The sequence below is a fragment of the Dermacentor variabilis genome, chromosome 6, assembly GCF_050947875.1.
Source record: "Dermacentor variabilis isolate Ectoservices chromosome 6, ASM5094787v1, whole genome shotgun sequence".
NCBI lineage: Eukaryota > Metazoa > Arthropoda > Arachnida > Ixodida > Ixodidae > Dermacentor > Dermacentor variabilis.
Genome location: NC_134573.1, coordinates 72,321,622 through 72,340,801, shown reverse-complemented (window position 1 = coordinate 72,340,801; position 19,180 = coordinate 72,321,622). Strand labels below are relative to the sequence as shown.

Here is a 19,180-nt window from a genome sequence, read left to right as displayed (position 1 = left end):
AAAATAAGAAGGGTTCACTTAGTACTCAATTTGCATAGATACCCAATGATAGCGAGTGAAGTGATACATCAACAACCTGACATGTTTGACACCTTAACAGGGCAATATTAAAAGAACTAACCGCTAACAACTGCTACGAGTGAAAGAAAAAAGTTACAGGGAAGTTAACTCGGTGACCACAGGTTACGCCCAAGCGCATTGGCACCATTATTTTTTATTGTTTATTTATTGATACTGTCAGCCCATGACGGGCTATTACAGGAGTGGGTGTAACATACATAAACAGAGAAGTGCATTAGTGCGATTGAACAATGCACTAAAAAATAAAAAAATTATGTAGCACAGCTGATATGAAACAAATTAACAATAAAATTACAGAGCACATTTTGACTTATTCCCTTTTTGTGCATTGTGCGCCATCATCATCATCATCAGCCTGGTTACGCCCACTGCAGGGCAAAGGCCTCTCCCATACTTCTCCAACTACACCGCTCATGTATTAATTGCGGCCATGTTGTCCCTGCAAACTTCTTCATCTCATCCGCCCGCCTAACTTAAGCCCCGATCGCTTAACAGTTACTGAGGTGCGCCATGGCGGAGAACCAAGTTGTTTAGAATGAACGAGGCGACGTCTTTTGCTGATGCGGCAGGCAGGCGGCGGTTTCAGCATACCGTGTCAAATGATCTACGCCGACAACAGTCCATCAGTTGCCAGCGCCAGTAGATGGAAGAAGCCCGTATATATCAATGCCTACGTGGTCAAATGGCTGAGCGGGGCAGCGAAGTGGTTGGAGAGGTGCGGTGGACAGATACGGGACACATTTGCGTCGCTGGCAGGCAATGCAGGAGCGTACGTATTTGTGGACGAAGATGTACATCCCTCGCCAATAATATCGTAGGCGAAGCCGTGTGTAAGTTTTTGACACTCCGCCGCGACCACACTGCGGGTCAGAAAGAAAAGCGGAGCATAACTCTTGTCGTAGGTGGCGAGGCACTACTAAGAGCCATTTGCGGCCGTCATTGTGGTAGTTGCGATGGTATAAAAGTCCGTCCCGGATTGTGAAATGCTGCGCCTGTCGGGGTAACGCTCGATGTGCCCAAGTTGCCGGAGGATTGGACAAAAAGGTGAATATCATGACGATCCACGCCTCTTTTTGTTGCTCCGATGCCATGTCCAAGATGTCAAGTGGTGAGATCTCATGTCTGTAGGTAGAACAGCTGCTTTCTGAAGTAACTGGTACGGGCGAAAGGGCATCGGCGTCAAAGTGTTTGCGTCCAGAGCGATAGACGACACATATATCATATTCCTGGATTTGGAGGGCCCAACGAGCGAGGCGGCCCGACGGGTCTTTTAGGTAAGACAACCAGCAAAGAGCGTGATGATCCGTCACCATGTCAAACCGTTGACCGTAGACATATGGACGAAATTTTTGAAGAGCCCATAGGATAGCCAGGCACTCTTTTTCTGTTACTGAGTAATTGGCCTCAGGTTTCGTGAGGGCACGACTGGCATTAGCAACTACGTATTCGGCATTAGTGTTGTTGCGTTGTGCGAGCACGGCACCAAGGCCTGCACCACTGGCGTCAGTGTGAAGTTCTGTAGGTGCGCTTGGATAAAAATGGCGCAAGATTGGCGGAGACGTGAGTAGGTGACGAAGAGTCGTAAATGCATCATCAGAGGCTTCTGACCAAGCAGAAAGTTGATTGTCGCCTTGGAGAAGTTGGTTTAGTGGTGCGATCACAGTAGCGAAATTGCGAACTAAACGTCGAAAATAAGAGCATAGGCCAATGAAGCTGCGTTGTGCTTTCAAGTTAGTGGGCTTCGGAAATTCGGATACGGCGCGAAGTTTGATGATGATGATTTGTGGTGCTTAATGGCGCAAGGGCCAGGTGTGGCCAAAGAGCGCCATGACAAGTGGTGATGTTGACGATGTATTATGGAGATGTGGCTTGGCTGTAAAGTGGCCTAAAAATAGTCGCTGTAAAGTGCGTAAAATCTATGTGCTATAAAATTATGGCGATGATTAATGACGAGTACTATGAACATTAAAATCCATCGTAGAAGGATGATGCAAATTATAAAATATATAAGATGGTAAAATTACTTGGAGCACTGCTGCCTCGCCAGAGCCCTTGAACCACAAGGGCCTAGAGGCATGTGCTATTCAAAAATAATTATCATAGCGCCATCCTCTGAAGAGAGGAGACGCTACGAACATGTGGGGCTAAAAACATGAAACACAACATCTTTCAGATAACTTAGAACTGCGACGGTGTCAAATAGCGGTTCTGGGCCGAGTAACATTACTGGATGAAGGGGGATCTGCTGCTGGTATGCTATGGGAAAATGTTTCTTTCTTTCATATTCGGCTTTCCGACACTCCAGAAGGACGTGGAGGACGGTGAGCCTCTCCCCGCATCTACCGCAGGTTGGAGGCTCGTTTCCGGTGAGTAAATAGTTATGTGTGCCGAATGTGTGTCCTATTCTTATACGACAGAATAGGACATCTGTCCGGCGTGATTTTGTTACGGAAGGCCAGAATCCTAACTGTGGCTTTATCACGTGGAGCTTATTATTTATTTCTTCGTCCCACATGCGTTGCCAGTGGTTTCGTAGTTTCCTTCTTAAGAAAGGTTTCAGGTCTTTGACAGGGACCGAAGCAGTAGGACTAACTGCATGTAATGAAATTGATGTGGCCATCTGGTCCACTAGAACGTTACCCTGGATGCCCCTATGGCCAGGCACCCAGCATATAATCACATGCTGGTTAGATACATATGCTTTACACAACACGGAATAGAGTTCAATTAAAACAGGATTTTTGCGCTTACAGAACGATATCAAAGCCTTCACAACACTTAGGGAGTCCGTAAAAATAACTGATTTTCTGAGTTTTGTTTTCCTTATATACTTCACGGTCGACAATATTGCGTAGGCTTCAGCCGTAAAGATACTAGTTTCCGGATGCAGTACGTCGGATTCCGAGAAGGATGAACCGACGGCTGCATAGGACACCCCGTCGTGTGACTTCGATGCGTCTGTGTAGAACTCCGTACAGGAGTATTTGTGCTGGAGTTCCCGGAAATGCATTTGGATTGCAATCTCTGGGGCGTTTTTTGTAACTTCCATGAAAGATGTATCGCATTGTATCAACTGCCACTCCCAAGGAGGTAGCAGCTTGGCTGGATGCATTAGGCGAAGTTCGAGAAGTGGAACATGCATTTCATGACTAAGCTCCCTCACACGCAGCGAGAAAGGCTGTCTTACGGAAGGACGATTACGAAACAGTGTAGCATATGTCATGTCGTTAATGGTGTTAAAACAGGGATGTTCAGGATTAGAGTAAACTTTCAAAAAATATGTTTGGCTGATGTATGTTCTCTGGATATGAAGTGACCACTCATTCGATTCTGCATATAAGCTTTGTACGGGACTCGTTCTGAAAGCTCCTGTGGCTAAACGGATACCCAGATTGTGAACAGGGTCTAGCATCTTTAGCGCGCTCGGGGCGGCAGAGTGATAAATCACGGCACCATAGTCTAGGCGTGAACGAATGAGGCTTTTATAGAGTTTCAATAAAGACATCCTGTCACTACCCCATGTACTCTGGGATAGGAGTTTCATTATGTTCATCGTTTTTAGACATTTTTCTTTAAGATGTTTAATGTGGGGGACGAAAGTGAGTCTGTAGTCAAGTATGACACCTAGAAATTTGTGTTCTTTGTTTACAGGTATTTGTTGTCCACCCAGTTCTAAGCAAGGGTCTGGGATCATTCCTCTCTTTCTTGTAAAAAGAACGCAAGTGCTTTTGTTAGGATTGATCTTAAAGCCATTCCTGTCTGCCCACATTGAGACTTTGTTCAGGCCATGCTGTACCTGTCTCTCGCACACTGCGAGGTTACAGGATTTGAAAGCTATCTGAATGTCGTCCACGTAGACAGAGTAAAAGATGGCCTGAGGTAATGAAGCGCGAAGCGTGTTCATCTTCACGATGAAGAGCGTGCAGCTGAGCACGCCTCCTTGGGGTACACCCGTTTCTTGCGTAAAAGGACGTGAGAGTGCATTGCCTACTTTTACCCGGAACGTACGATTTGACAGATAGCTTTCCATTATGTTAAGCATATTACCGTGGATGCCCATTTCTGACAGGTCTCTTAAGATTCCGTAACGCCACGTTGTGTCATAGGCCTTTTCCATATCGAGAAATATCGATAGGAAGAACTGTTTATGTATGAATGCCTCCCGAATATTTGCTTCAACACGTACGAGATGATCGGTTGTGGACCGCCCTTCTCGAAAGCCGCATTGATAAGGATCAAGCATTTTGCTCATTTCAAGGAAATGGATCAGTCGCCGATTAATCATTTTTTCAAATACCTTACAAAGGCAACTTGTGAGGGCTATCGGGCGGTAACTTGCCACTGAGGAAGGATCTTTACCTTGTTTCAAAACAGGGACCACAATAGCTTCCTTCCTTGCGGTTGGAAGGTACCCTGCATCCCAGATGGTGTTGAAAAGTGTGAGTAGTGTAACTTGCGTGTCATCGTGTAAGTTTTTGAGCATTTCATACATGATTCTGTCAGATCCGGGTGCAGAGCTCTTGCATGAGCTCAAGGCAGCTTTCAACTCAGCAATACTGAATGGGCAGTTGTAGGATTCACTCTGTGGACATTTTCTTTTGAGTGGCTTACATTCTTCTATTTGCTTATATTTCAGGAAGGATTTCGAATAATGTTTTGAACTTGACACACTCTCAAAGTGCTCCCCAAGTGAGTCTGCCTGATGTTGCAGCGTATCACCCTGTGTGTTTACCAGAGGGAGTGAATATGTTTGTCTCCCTCTAATTCTATTTACGCGGTTCCAGACTTTCGCCTCATCTGTAAACGAGTTGACGTTCGATAAAAACTTTTGCCAGCTCTCTCTTCTGGCCTGTCGGCGGGTTCTCCTGCCTTGAGACTTAACTTTCTTAAAGTTAACGAGATTCTCTGCAGTGGGCGAAGCGCGTAGCAACCCCCACGCTTTGTTTTGATTCCTACGTGCGACTCTACATTCATCGTTCCGCCACGGGACATGCCGTTTGCATGCCGAGCCACTTACTTCACGTATGCATTTAGATGCGGCATCTATAATAAAAGCTGTAAGGTAATCCACAGCAGCATCAATTTGTAACGAGGACATGTCATCCCATGATATGCTAGTTATGGTTCGGAATTTCTCCCAGTCGGCTGTGTCGACCTGCCACCTAGGAGCCTGTGGTAGATATTCGTTTTCTTTAAGTGTTCTTAATAGTATGGGGAAGTGGTCGCTTCCGTAAGGATTGTTCGCAACTTCCCACTCCAGTTCAGGCAGTATAGACGGGGAAACTATGCTGAGATCAATTGAAGAAAAGGTATTATTTGCAAGACAGTAATAAGTGGCTTTCTTCTTATTCAAAAGGCACGCACCAGAAGAAAAAAGGAACTGTTCAACAAGACGACCTCACGCATCTATACGACAGTCACCCCACAGGGAGCTGTGCGCATTGAGATCGCCAAGAACAACATAAGGTTCTGGCAATTCGTCTATAAATGACTGGAATCCATGTTTGTTTAATTTGTAGTGTGGGGGTACGTAAAGCGAGCTAATGGTGATGAGTTTGTTTAGGAGGACAGCTCGAACTGCCACTGCTTCAAGAGGCGTTTGGAGCTGTAAATGTTGACACGCAATGCTTTTGTGGATAACTATAGCTACACCTCCCGATGATGCGATAGCATCATCGCGATCTTTGCGAAAAGTTATATACTGTCGGAGAAAGTTTGTGTGTTTTGATTTTAGGTGTGTTTCCTGTAAACACAGCACTTTTGGATTGTGTTTGTGTATGAGTTCTTGTACGTCATCCAGGTTTCTAAGAAGACCTCTGACGTTCCATTGGATAATTTGTGTATCCATATTTATTTTAAATAAGTACTGTGTCTACGGAAAGGGAGGTGATGCCTTAGGTTACAGAGCTCTTTCGAGGCCCTGTAACCGGGGTTTTGTTTTTTCTGGAGCGCTCGAGGGAACCTCGCCGCTCCTTAGGCGCTTGCTGCGCCGTAGGTATAGGTGTTGTGTCCATTGCCTCTTGTGAGGCGCCGGACACGTGCTCTTGCGAGCGAGAAGTTTTTCGTGAGAGTCTCACCTCGGAAGGCAAGACCCCTGCGCCCACCAGCCCTGAGGTCGATGGGGCTCCCTGTGGGATTTGGCTGCGCCGGCTGTTGCCAGCGCTGGGAGGGGCCGGGGAGGTCGAGGCAGCCTCAGCTGCGCCTACCTTCGTGGCCGCTATCGGTCCTGCGGGATCGCTGCGTGCAGCGCAGGTTTCCGCAGATAACTCTTGTGGGACCGGCAACCCAAGTTTAGCCGGGCCTGGTTGCTGGTTGGATGGAGTAGGCTTACCTACTTCCACCCTGGGGGCAGGAGCCAAAGGTGCCTGCTCGCTGCACGCGGGCAGGGCACTCGGCGATTGCCGCTGCGACGCAGCCCCCCGACGCGCCGCATCAGCATAAGGTGTGCTGTGGAAAGGTGAGCACCGTTTACGGGCTTTCTTAAACGAAATATTTTCTTTGACTTTAAGGGTGATTATATCTTTTTCTTTCTTCCAGTTCGGACAGGAGCGTGAGTAAGCTGGATGGTCGCCACTGCAGTTCACACAGTGAGGTGTGCCACTGCAGTTCTCGGAGGGGTGGCCCTGCACTCCACACTTTGCGCAAGTTGTCTGACCACGGCAGCTCTGCGAGCCATGGCCGAACCTCTGACATTTGAAACACCTTCTAGGGTTGGGGATATATGGTCGAACGTTTAATCTGATGTATCCTGTTTCAATCGTTTCTGGCAGTACGCTGGATGCAAATGTTAGGATAAGATGCTTTGTGGGGATTTCCTTATTGTCCCGTCTAATTATAATACGCTTTACATCGGTCACATTTTGATCTTTCCGTCCTTCCAGCAGTTCAGCTTCTGTCAAATCCTGAAGGTCCGCCTCTGAGACGACTCCGCGTGAGCTGTTCATTGATCGGTGTGGCGTAACAGAAACTGGAATGTTGCCAAAGGTCACCAGTCTGTCTAGCTTTTCGTATTGATTTTTCTGTGGGATCTCAAGAAGAAGATCTCCACTTGCCATTTTCGTCACCTTGTAACCTGACCCTAAGGCTTCGGTCAAAGATTTTGAAACTATGAATGGTGAAATGAGTCTGGCCTGTCTTGCAGCATTCTCACTATGTACAACATGGTATTTCGGGTAGTTCTCTTTAGTGCGGGTCAAACATGTGCTGAATTCTTCGGTGCGTCCCCTCTTCTGAGGGTGACGATCAAGTAGGCGGGGAAAAGCGGGCGTTCCCATGGTATTTTGGTTTGTGTTCGGCAGCAATGGCGGCCACCCACCACGGAGCCCAACATGGGGACGCTGCAGGCCTTAACGCGTAAGGCTGCAGGCGCCAGCCGTACATTGCTACTATAACCCAATATATTATACCCAAGGGAGGGCAGATACACAAGGTTAACCCTTGCCGCCGGGGAGAAAGGAAGTAATAAGAAGTGAAGAGAAGACAGGAAAGATGTAAAAGTGGGAGAGAAAGTCGAAGATTGGAGAGGAGGACAGGAAGAGGCGACTACCGATTTCCCCCGGGTGGGTCAGTCCGGGGGTGCCGTCTATGTGAAGCCGAGGCCGAAGAGGGGTGTTGCCTCCGCCGGGGGGCCTTAAAGGTCCAAACACCCAGCATCGGCTCAACCTCCAGGATCCCCCTTTCCCCAGACACGGCTAAGCCGCGCACGGCTACACGCGAGAGGGTCCAACCCTCGTGTGCTCGGGTCCGTGGTGTCGCAACACACCAAACGCCTGCTGACGCAGACGCCCCTGCGGGGGGCGCGAAGTTTAGCTCGATCAGGAAAAATGCCTTCTTTGGAGACACCGTGGCCTAATATATTGAGTTTTCGAGCAGCAAATCGGCACTTCTTTAAGTTAAGCTGGAACCCAGCATTCTGGAGACAGGTCAAAACTTGATGTAAACGTCGAAGATGGGTTGGAAAATTAGGGGAAAAGACGACAACGTCGTCGAGGTAGCAGAGACAAGTATGGCACTTCAGGCCGCGTAGAATGCCGTCTATCATGCGTTCAAAGGTGGCGGGCGCATTGCACAGACTGAACGGCATTACATTGAATTCATACAAGCCGTCTGGTGTTACAAACGCGGTTTTAGAACAGTCATCATCAGCCATGGGCACCTGCCAGTAGCCAGAGCGGAGATCTAAGGAGGAAAAAAACTGCGCTCTTTGCGAACAGTCAAGTGCGTCGACAATACGTGGCAACGAGCACACATCCTTTCAGGTAATCTTGTTAAGCCTTCGATAATCGACGCAAAATCGTATGGTGCCGTCTTTTTTTTAACTAGAACGACTGGTGACGCCGAGGGACTACTAGAAGGCTGGATGACACCGCAATTGAGCATATCGTCCACCTAGTCATTGATAACGCGTCTTTCAGTCGCCGATACTCGGTAGGGACGCTGTCGAATTGGTGCATGGCTCCCAGTGTCGATAGTGTGCCAAACAGTCGTTGTGCGGCCGAGTGACGTTGCTTGGCAGTCAAAAGAGGAAAAGAAGCCTTGGAGCAAGCGAAGAAGTTCATCGCGCTGCGTCGTCGTAAGGTCACTGGCGATAGCTGGCGCAAAAGTATGTGGCAGTGACTGAGGAGGCGATTCCTCGAAAGCAGGAAGATAAGTGCAGTCGCCCATCGTGTCAAATATTGAAGATGAGGTCAGTGGCTCTGCTCTGCCAAGGCTTTCACGGCGGCGTAAAGTAATTGGTTCAGCGATGGGTTTGAGACGCATATGAGAGAGGCTCCTGCTTGGAACTCGAGGACGGCGAACGGCAGTAGTAGTGAACGACGGCGAACTAAGAGTTCAGACGGAGCAAAGAGTACTGTGCCGTCATCTACAGAGTCACAAGAGATACTGACAAGAGTGGAAGACCAGGCAGGTATAACGGTGTCTTTTGAAACAGCGATATTGCGAAAATGGTCCTTATGGTCCGCGATAATATCGGTCGAAAACTGGAAGAGCTCGATTTCGGCGCGGTGGCAGTCAGTGATCGCGTGATGTGTGGAGAGAAAGTACCAACCTAATATGACGGCGTGGGAACATGATGACAACACGATAAATTCTATGATATAGAGGACTTCATGAATTACGACATGAGCAGTGCAGGTGCCGGATGACTCGACGTGCTGCGCGTTGGCAGTTCGAAGAGACAGTCCAGAAAGCGGCGTCGTCACTTTTCTTATCTTGCGGCAAATACGGGCATCTATCGCTGAAAGTGCAGCGCCTGTGTTCACAAGTGCTAGCGCCAATGTTCCTTCTATTTCGACTTCAACAACGTTCTTCGGGGCAGTATGAGGCCTTAAACATTTCGCTGACACCGCAGTTCTCGCCTCCTGAACTGCGATTTTTAGTTTTCCTGACGCGAAGGGCTCTGCCACCGGTGCATGGGGGAAAGAGATCGGCGGCGAGGAGAACGTGAACGGCGAGCGGCGGAGAATGCGGTGTCGACGGCAGCAGGAGAATCAAAGGTGTCCGAATAGTTGCGGCGTTGCTGTAAACGTGGCGCATATGGACGCACATTGTTGGGCACGTTCGGTGTAAGTAGGCGACAGTGACGTGCCACTTGTCCAGCACGGCTACAATAAAAACAAAACGGAAGGTTGTCTTCCGTGCGCCAATGGTCCTGAGGTCGAAGGCGGGCGAAGGGGGCCGTAGGTATCTGGCGCAGGCCTCATCACGACTTCGGCGTACGTCAGGGGAGCGGCCGTCGGAGCCAGCTGAAGAGAAGGCGAAATGTGGTCGGCTGCCTGCTCCTTGATGACAGATTGAAGAGCGGGCGCCAATGGAGTACTCCGCTGGCCGCGTGTAAGTGGAATCAAGGAAAGCTGACGAGTCACCTCTTCACGGACGAACTCCTTGATCTGTAGCAGCTGCCAAGTGTTATCCGGGGCAGCAGCCAAGCTCGACATTGAAGTGGCCTGAGGTGTAAATTGGCGGGTGGCTACGTGTTGTTTGCGCGGTTCTTGGAAGCTTTGACAGAGACTGACAAGTTCAGAGACTGTCGACGGATTTTTGGCCAACAGCATCTGGAAGGCGTTGACTTCAATGCCTTTTAAGATATGGCGTATCTTCTCGGCATCAGCCATTGTGACGTCGACGCGGTTGCAGACGTCGACAACATCTTCTATATAGCTGGTAAATGTCTCCCCACTCTGTTGCGCATGGCCACGCAAACGTTGCTTGGCGCGAAGCTTGCGAAACGTGGGGCGTCGAAATACCTCTGTCACGTTAGTCTTGAAGGCCGTCCACGTCGTCAGATCACGCTCGTGGTTGCGGTGCCACAGGCTGGCGACACCGCTCAAATAAAACGACACGTAATTCAGTTTTTTGGTGTCGTCCCAGTGGTTGTGGATGCTCACCCGGTCGTGTCAGCGAGCCAGTCTTCTACGTCATGGTATTCGGTACCATTGAAGATAGGTGGGTCGCGTGGACGCAATGGGCCGGGGCCGACCACGGTAGTCACCGGGGCAGCGGGTTATGGTTGTGGTGGTCCTTCTTCCGGCATTATGAAGACGGGCTGCAGTGTCTGATTACGAAGTTCCAGAATTCCGGTTGTACCGGGCAGCTCCACCAATTGTAAGGAGGGTTTATTCGACTCGTAGAGCAGCAGCGACAAACTCAGCACCAGCAGGTAGGGCGTAGCCAGCGAACGAACCGGCTATGAGCCACGCGATGGCAACAGGGCTTTTCAGCCTGCCGATCTTCTTCGTCACAATATATATATATATATATATATATATATATATATATATATATATATATATATATATATATATATATATATATATATATATATATATATATATATATATATATATATATATATATGTATATATATCTATATATATATATATATATATATGTGTGTGTGTGTGTGTGTGTGTGTGTGTGTGTGTGTGTGTGTGTGTGTGTGTGTGTGTGTGTGTGTGTGTGTGTGTGCGTGTGTGTGTGCGTGTGTGTGTGATGAACCTGCCATCGTGTTCCTTCGATCTTATCTACAGCTTGCAGAGCTTAAATTTTTTAAACTTGCTGCTTGTAGTGAGCATTTAAGTATCTCTTGTGCAACTGTACATCCCATACGCTTGCCATGTGCACGCACTTAATACACAGTCATTCACCAGCTTCCCAAAACTTATACATTTCTAGGCAATACTCGAGTTGTGAGGATCAGGAGCTGGCAAATGTGCAGTAAGATTGCGAGCAATTCATCTGAATCTGTCGCAATTCAGCAAAGTATTGCTAGACTTCACGTGTTAGACCTGAGAGGGAGTATGATCAAGTATGATTGTGAGGCGTGGGCGAGAATTTTGTAATTTTGAATACTAGATATATATTGCACTATATAGATTATTATATATGATATATTATTCTATATAGATATAGCACGTCATATATGCACAAGTCATCAACTACCTAGAAGACCATGATATCATCTTCGAGTACCAGCACGGTTTTGCAAGAGTTGTTCATGCGACACTCTACTCTCCGGATTTACTAACGATATATTTTGCGCGTTTAACGACAGATTCCAAGTTGATGCAGTGTTTCTTAACTTCTCTAAAACTTTTGATCGCGTTCCTTATCACGGGCTTCTAATGAAATTAACACACTTAAATATTCACCCGAACGTTCTTGCATGGATTAAAGATTTCCTCTCCAACAGACAACAATGCACCTGTGCTAATGGTTGTACCTCTTCTTCTGTTCCTTTAACATCTGGAGTCCCCCAGGGCAGCGTACTTGTTCCCCTACTTTTCTTAATATTTAATAATGATCTACCCAAATGTGTCTCATCTCGAATTCGATTATTCGCAGATGATTTTGGTATATATCGTAATATTAGCAATGACGCTGACCGACTTTCCCTGCAAGCTGATCTTGACGCGGTGACAGCTTGGTGCTCCTCGTTGCTAATGTCTTTAAGTACATCTAGAACCAAGCTAATGTCATTTACCAACCATTCCACTATGCTTTCTACTGCCTACTTTCTCAATAATGCTATCTTAGAACACGCGCCAACTTACAAGTTTCTTGGCTTTCATCTTCAGTCTGATTTCACTTGGCACTACCAAATTAACACCGTCTTAGCATCATCTAACCGAGCACTCGGCCTTCTTAAGCGTAACATAAAGCACCCACCTTCACACTTAAAACAAACTTGCTTATATCACGCTGATCCGCCTCAAAATTCAATATGCTTCTGCCATACAGGATACCGATAAAGCATACATTATCAACAACATTTAATCTCAGCAAAACCATGCCGTTCGCTTCATCTTTTCCGATTATTCACGCTTCACCAGCGTGACATCGTTAAAGCAACGTGTCAAGTGAGAACCACTATCACGTCGACGCGAATTTGCTAGCCTAACCTTATTTCATAAACTTTATCACCATTCCACGCTTCACGATGACTTCTTTTTACCACCGTCTGCAGTCTTCCCGCGCCGAAACCACGCCAACAAAGCAAAACGCATAACGTGCCGCTCACCGATCTACGCAAAATCATTTGTACCTCGCACAATAATAGAATGGAATAACCTACCATCACGCATAGCTACTAAAGTTAACTTAACATCTTTCCAAACCTTGTCGTAAGAAAACGGTTAGTGGTGGCATATCAGTTATTACTTATTGGTATATATACATATTAATATTTTGTGTAAAAAGGTTCTTGTGATTTCATGAATTACTGCATGTAGCCCCTGTTCATATCTATTTATTTTATGTTCCTTGTGTATGGGGGGGGGGGTGTTTATTTCCTGCAGTTTTATTTCTTGTGTATATCTCATGTTTGTGTCCCCCTCTATGTAATACCCTGGCATGAGGTCCCTTAGGGCTAATGTAAATAAATAAATAAATAAATAAAAATATCCAATTATGCCATTAAAAGCAATATCTCTTTTTAGGAAATGTGATGTTTTTCTATTATTTTTATAATTATTATTTTTCATGAGCGCAAAGTCAAACTTAATATTTGAGCAAAAATGCGATAAATTTCATCTTATCGGCCCTACTATAAGAAGGGCAGACTTTGGCTTCTATGTTGCCGTGATTTAGACTCCGAGAAATATTCCCAGAATCCAAAAAAACTCCATTGTTCTCGCAAATATTCTACATTGAATTTTCATAAACAATGCTCCATACATGCAACGTTATATGAAAAAAAATTGCTAATATTTTCAATATAGGATAAGAAAGCAGCTTTATTTTAAGAATAAGAACAACAGCCTCATACATAAAGGCTCTTCTGATGGTACTCAATAACAAATTCCATTAGTTTCTGACGTTTTTCCATTCATACTTTGTTCCATAATAATTGTTCGATGCTCTCACCCGTATTTCAAACGATACCTTGTACTGAGTACAGTGAACTGGTTAGCTTAAACCTGCGTGCTTTGTTAACGTGTCATCATCAGAACATACTGAGAAATTTGTCTGGTAAGTATCTGACTCAATCACAGTGGATCTGGCCCTAAATGCCCGTCAGTGTAGCAAAAAGTGTAGCAAATGATCGGTCGGCTCAACGTACATCACCATTCGGCAACTTCATCTTCGCTGCAAAGGTCCCCGTTGTAAAGTGGAGCGCCGACGCCACAATTCTTCATGAACTCGTCCAAGCATTTTTGGGGCACCAAATCTTTGCTTGTTTCTTTCGTCCACAACATACATTCTGCAACAGAAAGAAGTCTATGTTTTCAATCTGAGCTGACGAATATCCAGAAAGATATGCACACAAAATAAAAAGATTTAATTAGCGCGAAATACATCGAACGTACAAGAGGACACTGAGAGTACAAGTGCTAACTTACATTTGACATTACAGGGAAGCGTTACGCCACATGCCATACCCTTGAGCATGGGCGGAAAACACCAACAATCACTAACATTGTGATTGCACGACATTTTTGAAAATGTACCAGCTGGCCCATACATATACCCCTTTATAATTATGCACAGAACGCTCACTTAGACATGAGACATGAATATCTGCTAACAAAGTTCCAAAAACACGCGCTTGATACTCTGAGAACTTACATTTCAACAATTTCTATTCATACGGTGTGTACATGTTATAGCGGTAGCTGTTTGAGCGCAACCACTCGATGTTTTCAGGATCATTCCTTGACTGATCATAGAGGGCAGCAAAAAGAATAGGAAATAGAGATACGGCATATTCGTCTCAACTACCATAACATTTAGACGTGAGATATTCATATCAAGGATCCAGGGTTCTACATTCACATGCCGTTGCTCGTCGTGTCGGAACTAGAGGCAGTTGCTCTTTGATTACGGGGCGAGTCAGGGTAAATTAAACAAGGAAAAGAATGCCTTTTGGGAAACCAAATATTTGTCTTTTTACATGGTCAAGTCCAAAGAGAGTTTCTTGAAAATAAATTACAAAATCTACGAGGCAAAGTAGAAGGAGGAAACGCTGCAGACGTTGTTTGGCTCTAGTTTTTAACTGTGCAGGAGACAGAATTTTACAGGAATATGGAGCCTTGATGTAATCAATAGTAGCCAAACAAACAGCGAGACAGGCATTATTGTAGCCCTCCGAATTTGTTTGAAATGGTATTCAGTAAAAATTTTCCGAAAGAGACAAGTTCTTAGAGGAAAATACAGTGTATCACAAGACAAAGTCATGAGGGAGGACATCGAAAGAAATATTCATTACGCCACTCTGTAGTTGCAGTAAATAACCAGACGGTAATGAAACTGCTTGTATCGTTACTCCTTATTGGGCTATATCATGCTCAGAAAAACAAGTAACACTTCAACACAACGATACTTGCGAGCTCTGTAGTCGGTAACCGAAATCTCATGCGGGGATCAAATGTCGCGGGAAATTTATTCATCACTGCCACATTACTTTCATTTGTCCTACATGCAATTGAGCGAGTGCCGTTGCGATGCAATTTTAACGTTCCGACAGCAGATTTCGGTCCACCTCGACGACACCTTCTAAGTTTGCGGTTGCTTCGGTGACGAAGGAACTGATGACGCTGGAGTATTGTGGGATGCTGCCTTGGTTTTCCAGTACATACAAGGGAAAGTAGCTGACTGTCCTATCCGTTAGCATATCTTCCTTTCTCCGTAGACAGCAATATTGACTTGGGTTTCTTGTAAAAATACAGCGCCGTGATCACTTAGGAAATTTATTCCCCGGTATACGCCTCGCTAGACATGTTGCAGGATTACAAAGTTCGCAGGGTATGGCTGTGTGAAGATTTCAGGCAGCTTTGTTAGGTGAGCACCTGCTCTCCAAATTTCCGTGTTTTCAAACGTAGTATTAGTTCGCCCAACATGGCTGCGGACTTTCCCCCTATGATATAGGGAACATTTGTGTGGACTAGAGCGGTAACTATGTCGCCGTCGATAAAAATGTTGAGGTTGCTGCCTCTTTCACTTAGTGTAGTTATGTCATGGCGGCGAATCAAAGCTGCGTGGCATCGTCCCACTGCTGTCATGTCACATCTTCTTTAGGTGCCGTTTTCTTGGCTTCGAGGCTTTGTCTCGGTGGCAGCGACGTTGCTATGTCGTCGAGATAGTTCTTTCGGTGTGTTAGTCCGAAGTGGGGAATCTTCGTTTTTTCTCTACTAGCAGCAACTGCCCCTCCATTGGCTGATGCATTCAGTTTACCAGATGAGGGTTAGTTGACTAGGAATGGTTATTGCCAATGTATATTTGCGAAAGTTCAAGCAGTTTTGAAAAAATGACAGTGAGAGAAGTAGAGAAAAAAGCAAAGGCTGCAGTGTTTGTGCTGTCGTTTTCTCGATATATTGGCGCATTGTTCTTTTTTATCATGCTATGTGTAACATTCGTTACACTTAATGCATACTAAATCTTCCAACTTTCGGTGCGATTGGCATTCGCACGAGAGGCGTCGGCGTGGTGACGATGAAGGGGAAGGTTGTGGAAGTTTCCTCTGTGTCTCTACGAGGTAGTCGGCGAAGCCTGGAAATCTGATGTGGTGTATGAACATCGGCTACGTACGTAGCGAGTTTGCCGTTCTGATGTGAGTGCATTTCTTGAGGTGTCGCGCAGGGTGGTTAAAGGTGAACGGATTAGCTCCGGCAGCAGCAAATGATGGAGTGGCGGCGTTGTGGGGCGCTGGCGATGGGCACGGAGTCCTAATAGGGTGACCAGTGGCAGCGGCGCATCCTATTGTTTGCAGCTAAGCCTTCGGTGGTTGAGAAACTTCTAGTCACTGCTGGATTTCTTCGTGAAAGACGTATGCAATTAAGCCCACATGCCGCTGCGGCAAAAGAGCATCACCCGAAGGTCTTCTTGCACAATGACCCCGATGGGCTCTCGAAGCTCGTCCGAGCCTTATGATTCCTCTGCCTACTACGGTTTAAGCTTTTCATTATTATAGTGTCTCGTCGGCAAGTGCAGCGTATTTTCGGTGTCCGTCGCTTCCGCTGAAGATTTAGCGATTGTTTTGAGTGTGTTGCGAACAATTCCCAAGAGCTACTTTCACACACACCGCTTCAAGACGAGGACTTTCGTCTCTTCTGACACGTTGGGGCCGGCGTGTCAAAAAATGCGAGCCATTTCTTGAAGAAAATATTTCATTCTCCTTATTCGCAGCTGGACCCGCGTCTCAACCAGAATTTTGGTCGCTTTTTGCACATAAGACATGTGAATGCCTCTAGGAAAGTGCTGTGAAACAGGTCCCGCGTCTGTGTCTTATACAACGCGTATATTGCCATATATAATATGGGGCATCTCCGAATATGGTATTTAAACGCTTGAAGATCCAATTACCAGCCCCTTTACGGTCTCACATAACCTTTGGGACTTGTAAACACCCTTCCTTTACATTGTATATAGGAACGCGTGCATTTTGCAATTGATCCCCATATGCTTATATAATGGATGTCGCGATGAGATGGGACATTAACTGGAATTTGAGGTTATTTGCAACAATGTTGCGGAACACCACGAGTAAATGCTGTTTATACAACTATACATGCCTTTACGGCTATGCATGCCTTTTTTTGATAATGGGGATACATTCGGTTTTTACAGGGGATCCCCGTTACTCCTAATGGAAATATTACATGTGGGGCATAGGGATTTCGTGGATAAGGAAGGCTTTTTCATCCACTTTTCACCACATCTTCTCCAACTACCAGGCAACCCTACGCCTTGTTTGTATGTAGGAGTCATTCTACTACAGAACTTGAAACCTGAGAAGTCTGCTGAAAATTGAAATTGTTTTCATTGTACTCACGGCGTCCGTTGTATGGAACGTCGAGGACAGCGCAGTTCTCGTAGTCGGTGTAGTAGAACTTTGCCTCATGAGATGGTGAGTCTTCTGAAGAAAAGAGGACATGTCGGGCAGATGTATTTCACTGAAGTACATGCACTCATTATATACAGTGCCCTCTGGGGCTGGATGCAAATCTGTTTGGGAAAGCAAACAAAATGTTTATATGATATTTCTAGTGGAGAAATGAAGTGTTAAAGTACTGCCCAGTTAGCTAGCTAAGATGTAAACAAGCGCTTCTGTACATATCTTGGCGCATGTGACAAAGACCCCATAATGGTTAATAGGAAACCGCAAAATTAAGCGGTACTGTTTCTTTAAGCTGCAGTGGAAGTTTCTATTCGCACCCCATCAATAAAATATTAATGGCGGTGTTCCGCACATGTTCTGCATGAAAAAAAGGAAGGTCTTCATCGACGTACGAGTAAGGATGCGGAATGAAATTCATAAACCATATCGAGTAATTCGTCAAAACGATTCTTTAGTAAATGTTGAGGTTATAGCCGTTAACATATGCTTTCCTTAGTTATTGATTTCCATGCACTTCAAGTTGATTTGGTGCTTTATGTATCAAATATGTATAATTTATGTCGTTTCGCAAGCCTATTCCACGATCTTCTTATGAGGCATGTAAAGTCCTAGTATATTGTGTCTAACTTGAACCTCCACCTTAATCTGAAACCGTGTGTCTTTTGGCATTTCTATCTCGCGGAAAGCTGACCTCCGTGACTGGTAGCCAATTCACGACTTCACGCGCAGCAGCGCAATGTCATAGCCAGTATGTTTCCGCATGAGGTTGCTTCGCTGTTTCGCAATATTTTTGGAGGGTATGTTGAGATCCAAAGGCTGCCAGGACACTTTTATTTGCAAATAACGGGGCTTAGTGTGTTATCATGTATTCATGTTAATACACTAATATGTAAGCTCGAACTTGATGCTGACTATATAAGTAGATATTTTTTATTCGCTCTTGACCTGTTTCTTTCATATCACATATATTTATGCTTCCTTGATGTTCTAAGGTTTACTGTTTTGCTATGCATTTCATTCATTTTAGAAAACAGTCGACATCTACGTAATGGGTATCAAGCTTGGCCTCATGGGCAATGGTTATGATGAGCAACACAACTTTTCTGCAGCGAGCGGCTAACGCTTCTATGTCTTGTTTGAAACTAAGGCCCAGTGAAGAGCAATATTCACCCAAGTTCGTGTCCAATAGCTCATTGAAAAGTGCGCATACCCAACGACCACTGCGGCAAGTGCGCAGTAACCAATACCTTGAGCCAAACACTTTGTGTTCCGAGTGGCACACATCCGTATTGGTGGCCGAGAGGTTCACTGAAATATAGCGCATAACTAGCGGCACATACCCACAGGGACGCACCACATTAACAAAGTTGGCGTCAGGAAGATTCGTTGAAAAATGGCAGCCGGTGACCCCCTGCAGCAGATACGCAATGCTTAATACCCAGAGCCACATACGAACGTGCGCGTCAGAGACGTTTATTGATACCGGAACAAGCTCTTTGGATAGCGCTACCTTCAGGATCGGCCCATATTAATATCCTGCGCATGCGCACCACACGTCTAGTTGCCGTGAGAATTGCCAGTCGTCAGTCAACTGTCGCGTCAACATACCCAGCTTTGGGTACGTCGCCCCTACAGTCAAAGGTCGAGCGGAAGAAATCGGAAGAAAAAGTGGGGAGGGGCAGGAGTCGCGACGACTGACTCTTTCAATGCCTGGTGCTACAATCTGTGGGTGCAAAAAAAAATTCAAAATTTATATAGCCCTGA

General features: G+C 45.8%; 1 protein-coding gene across 1 annotated transcript in view; it reads right to left on the bottom strand.

The window, feature by feature from the left end:
* The window catches only part of LOC142584208 (uncharacterized), a 45,756-nt gene that overhangs the window by 147 nt on the left and 26,429 nt on the right, over positions 1-19,180 (bottom strand). The window contains exons 4-5 of the mRNA XM_075694367.1: positions 17,351-17,434; positions 13,643-13,783 (exon numbers count right to left, since the gene is read on the bottom strand). Coding sequence (XP_075550482.1) covers positions 13,644-13,783; positions 17,351-17,434 — 224 coding nt within the window. The 3' untranslated portion in view covers position 13,643. The remainder of the gene's footprint in view (positions 1-13,642; positions 13,784-17,350; positions 17,435-19,180) is intronic.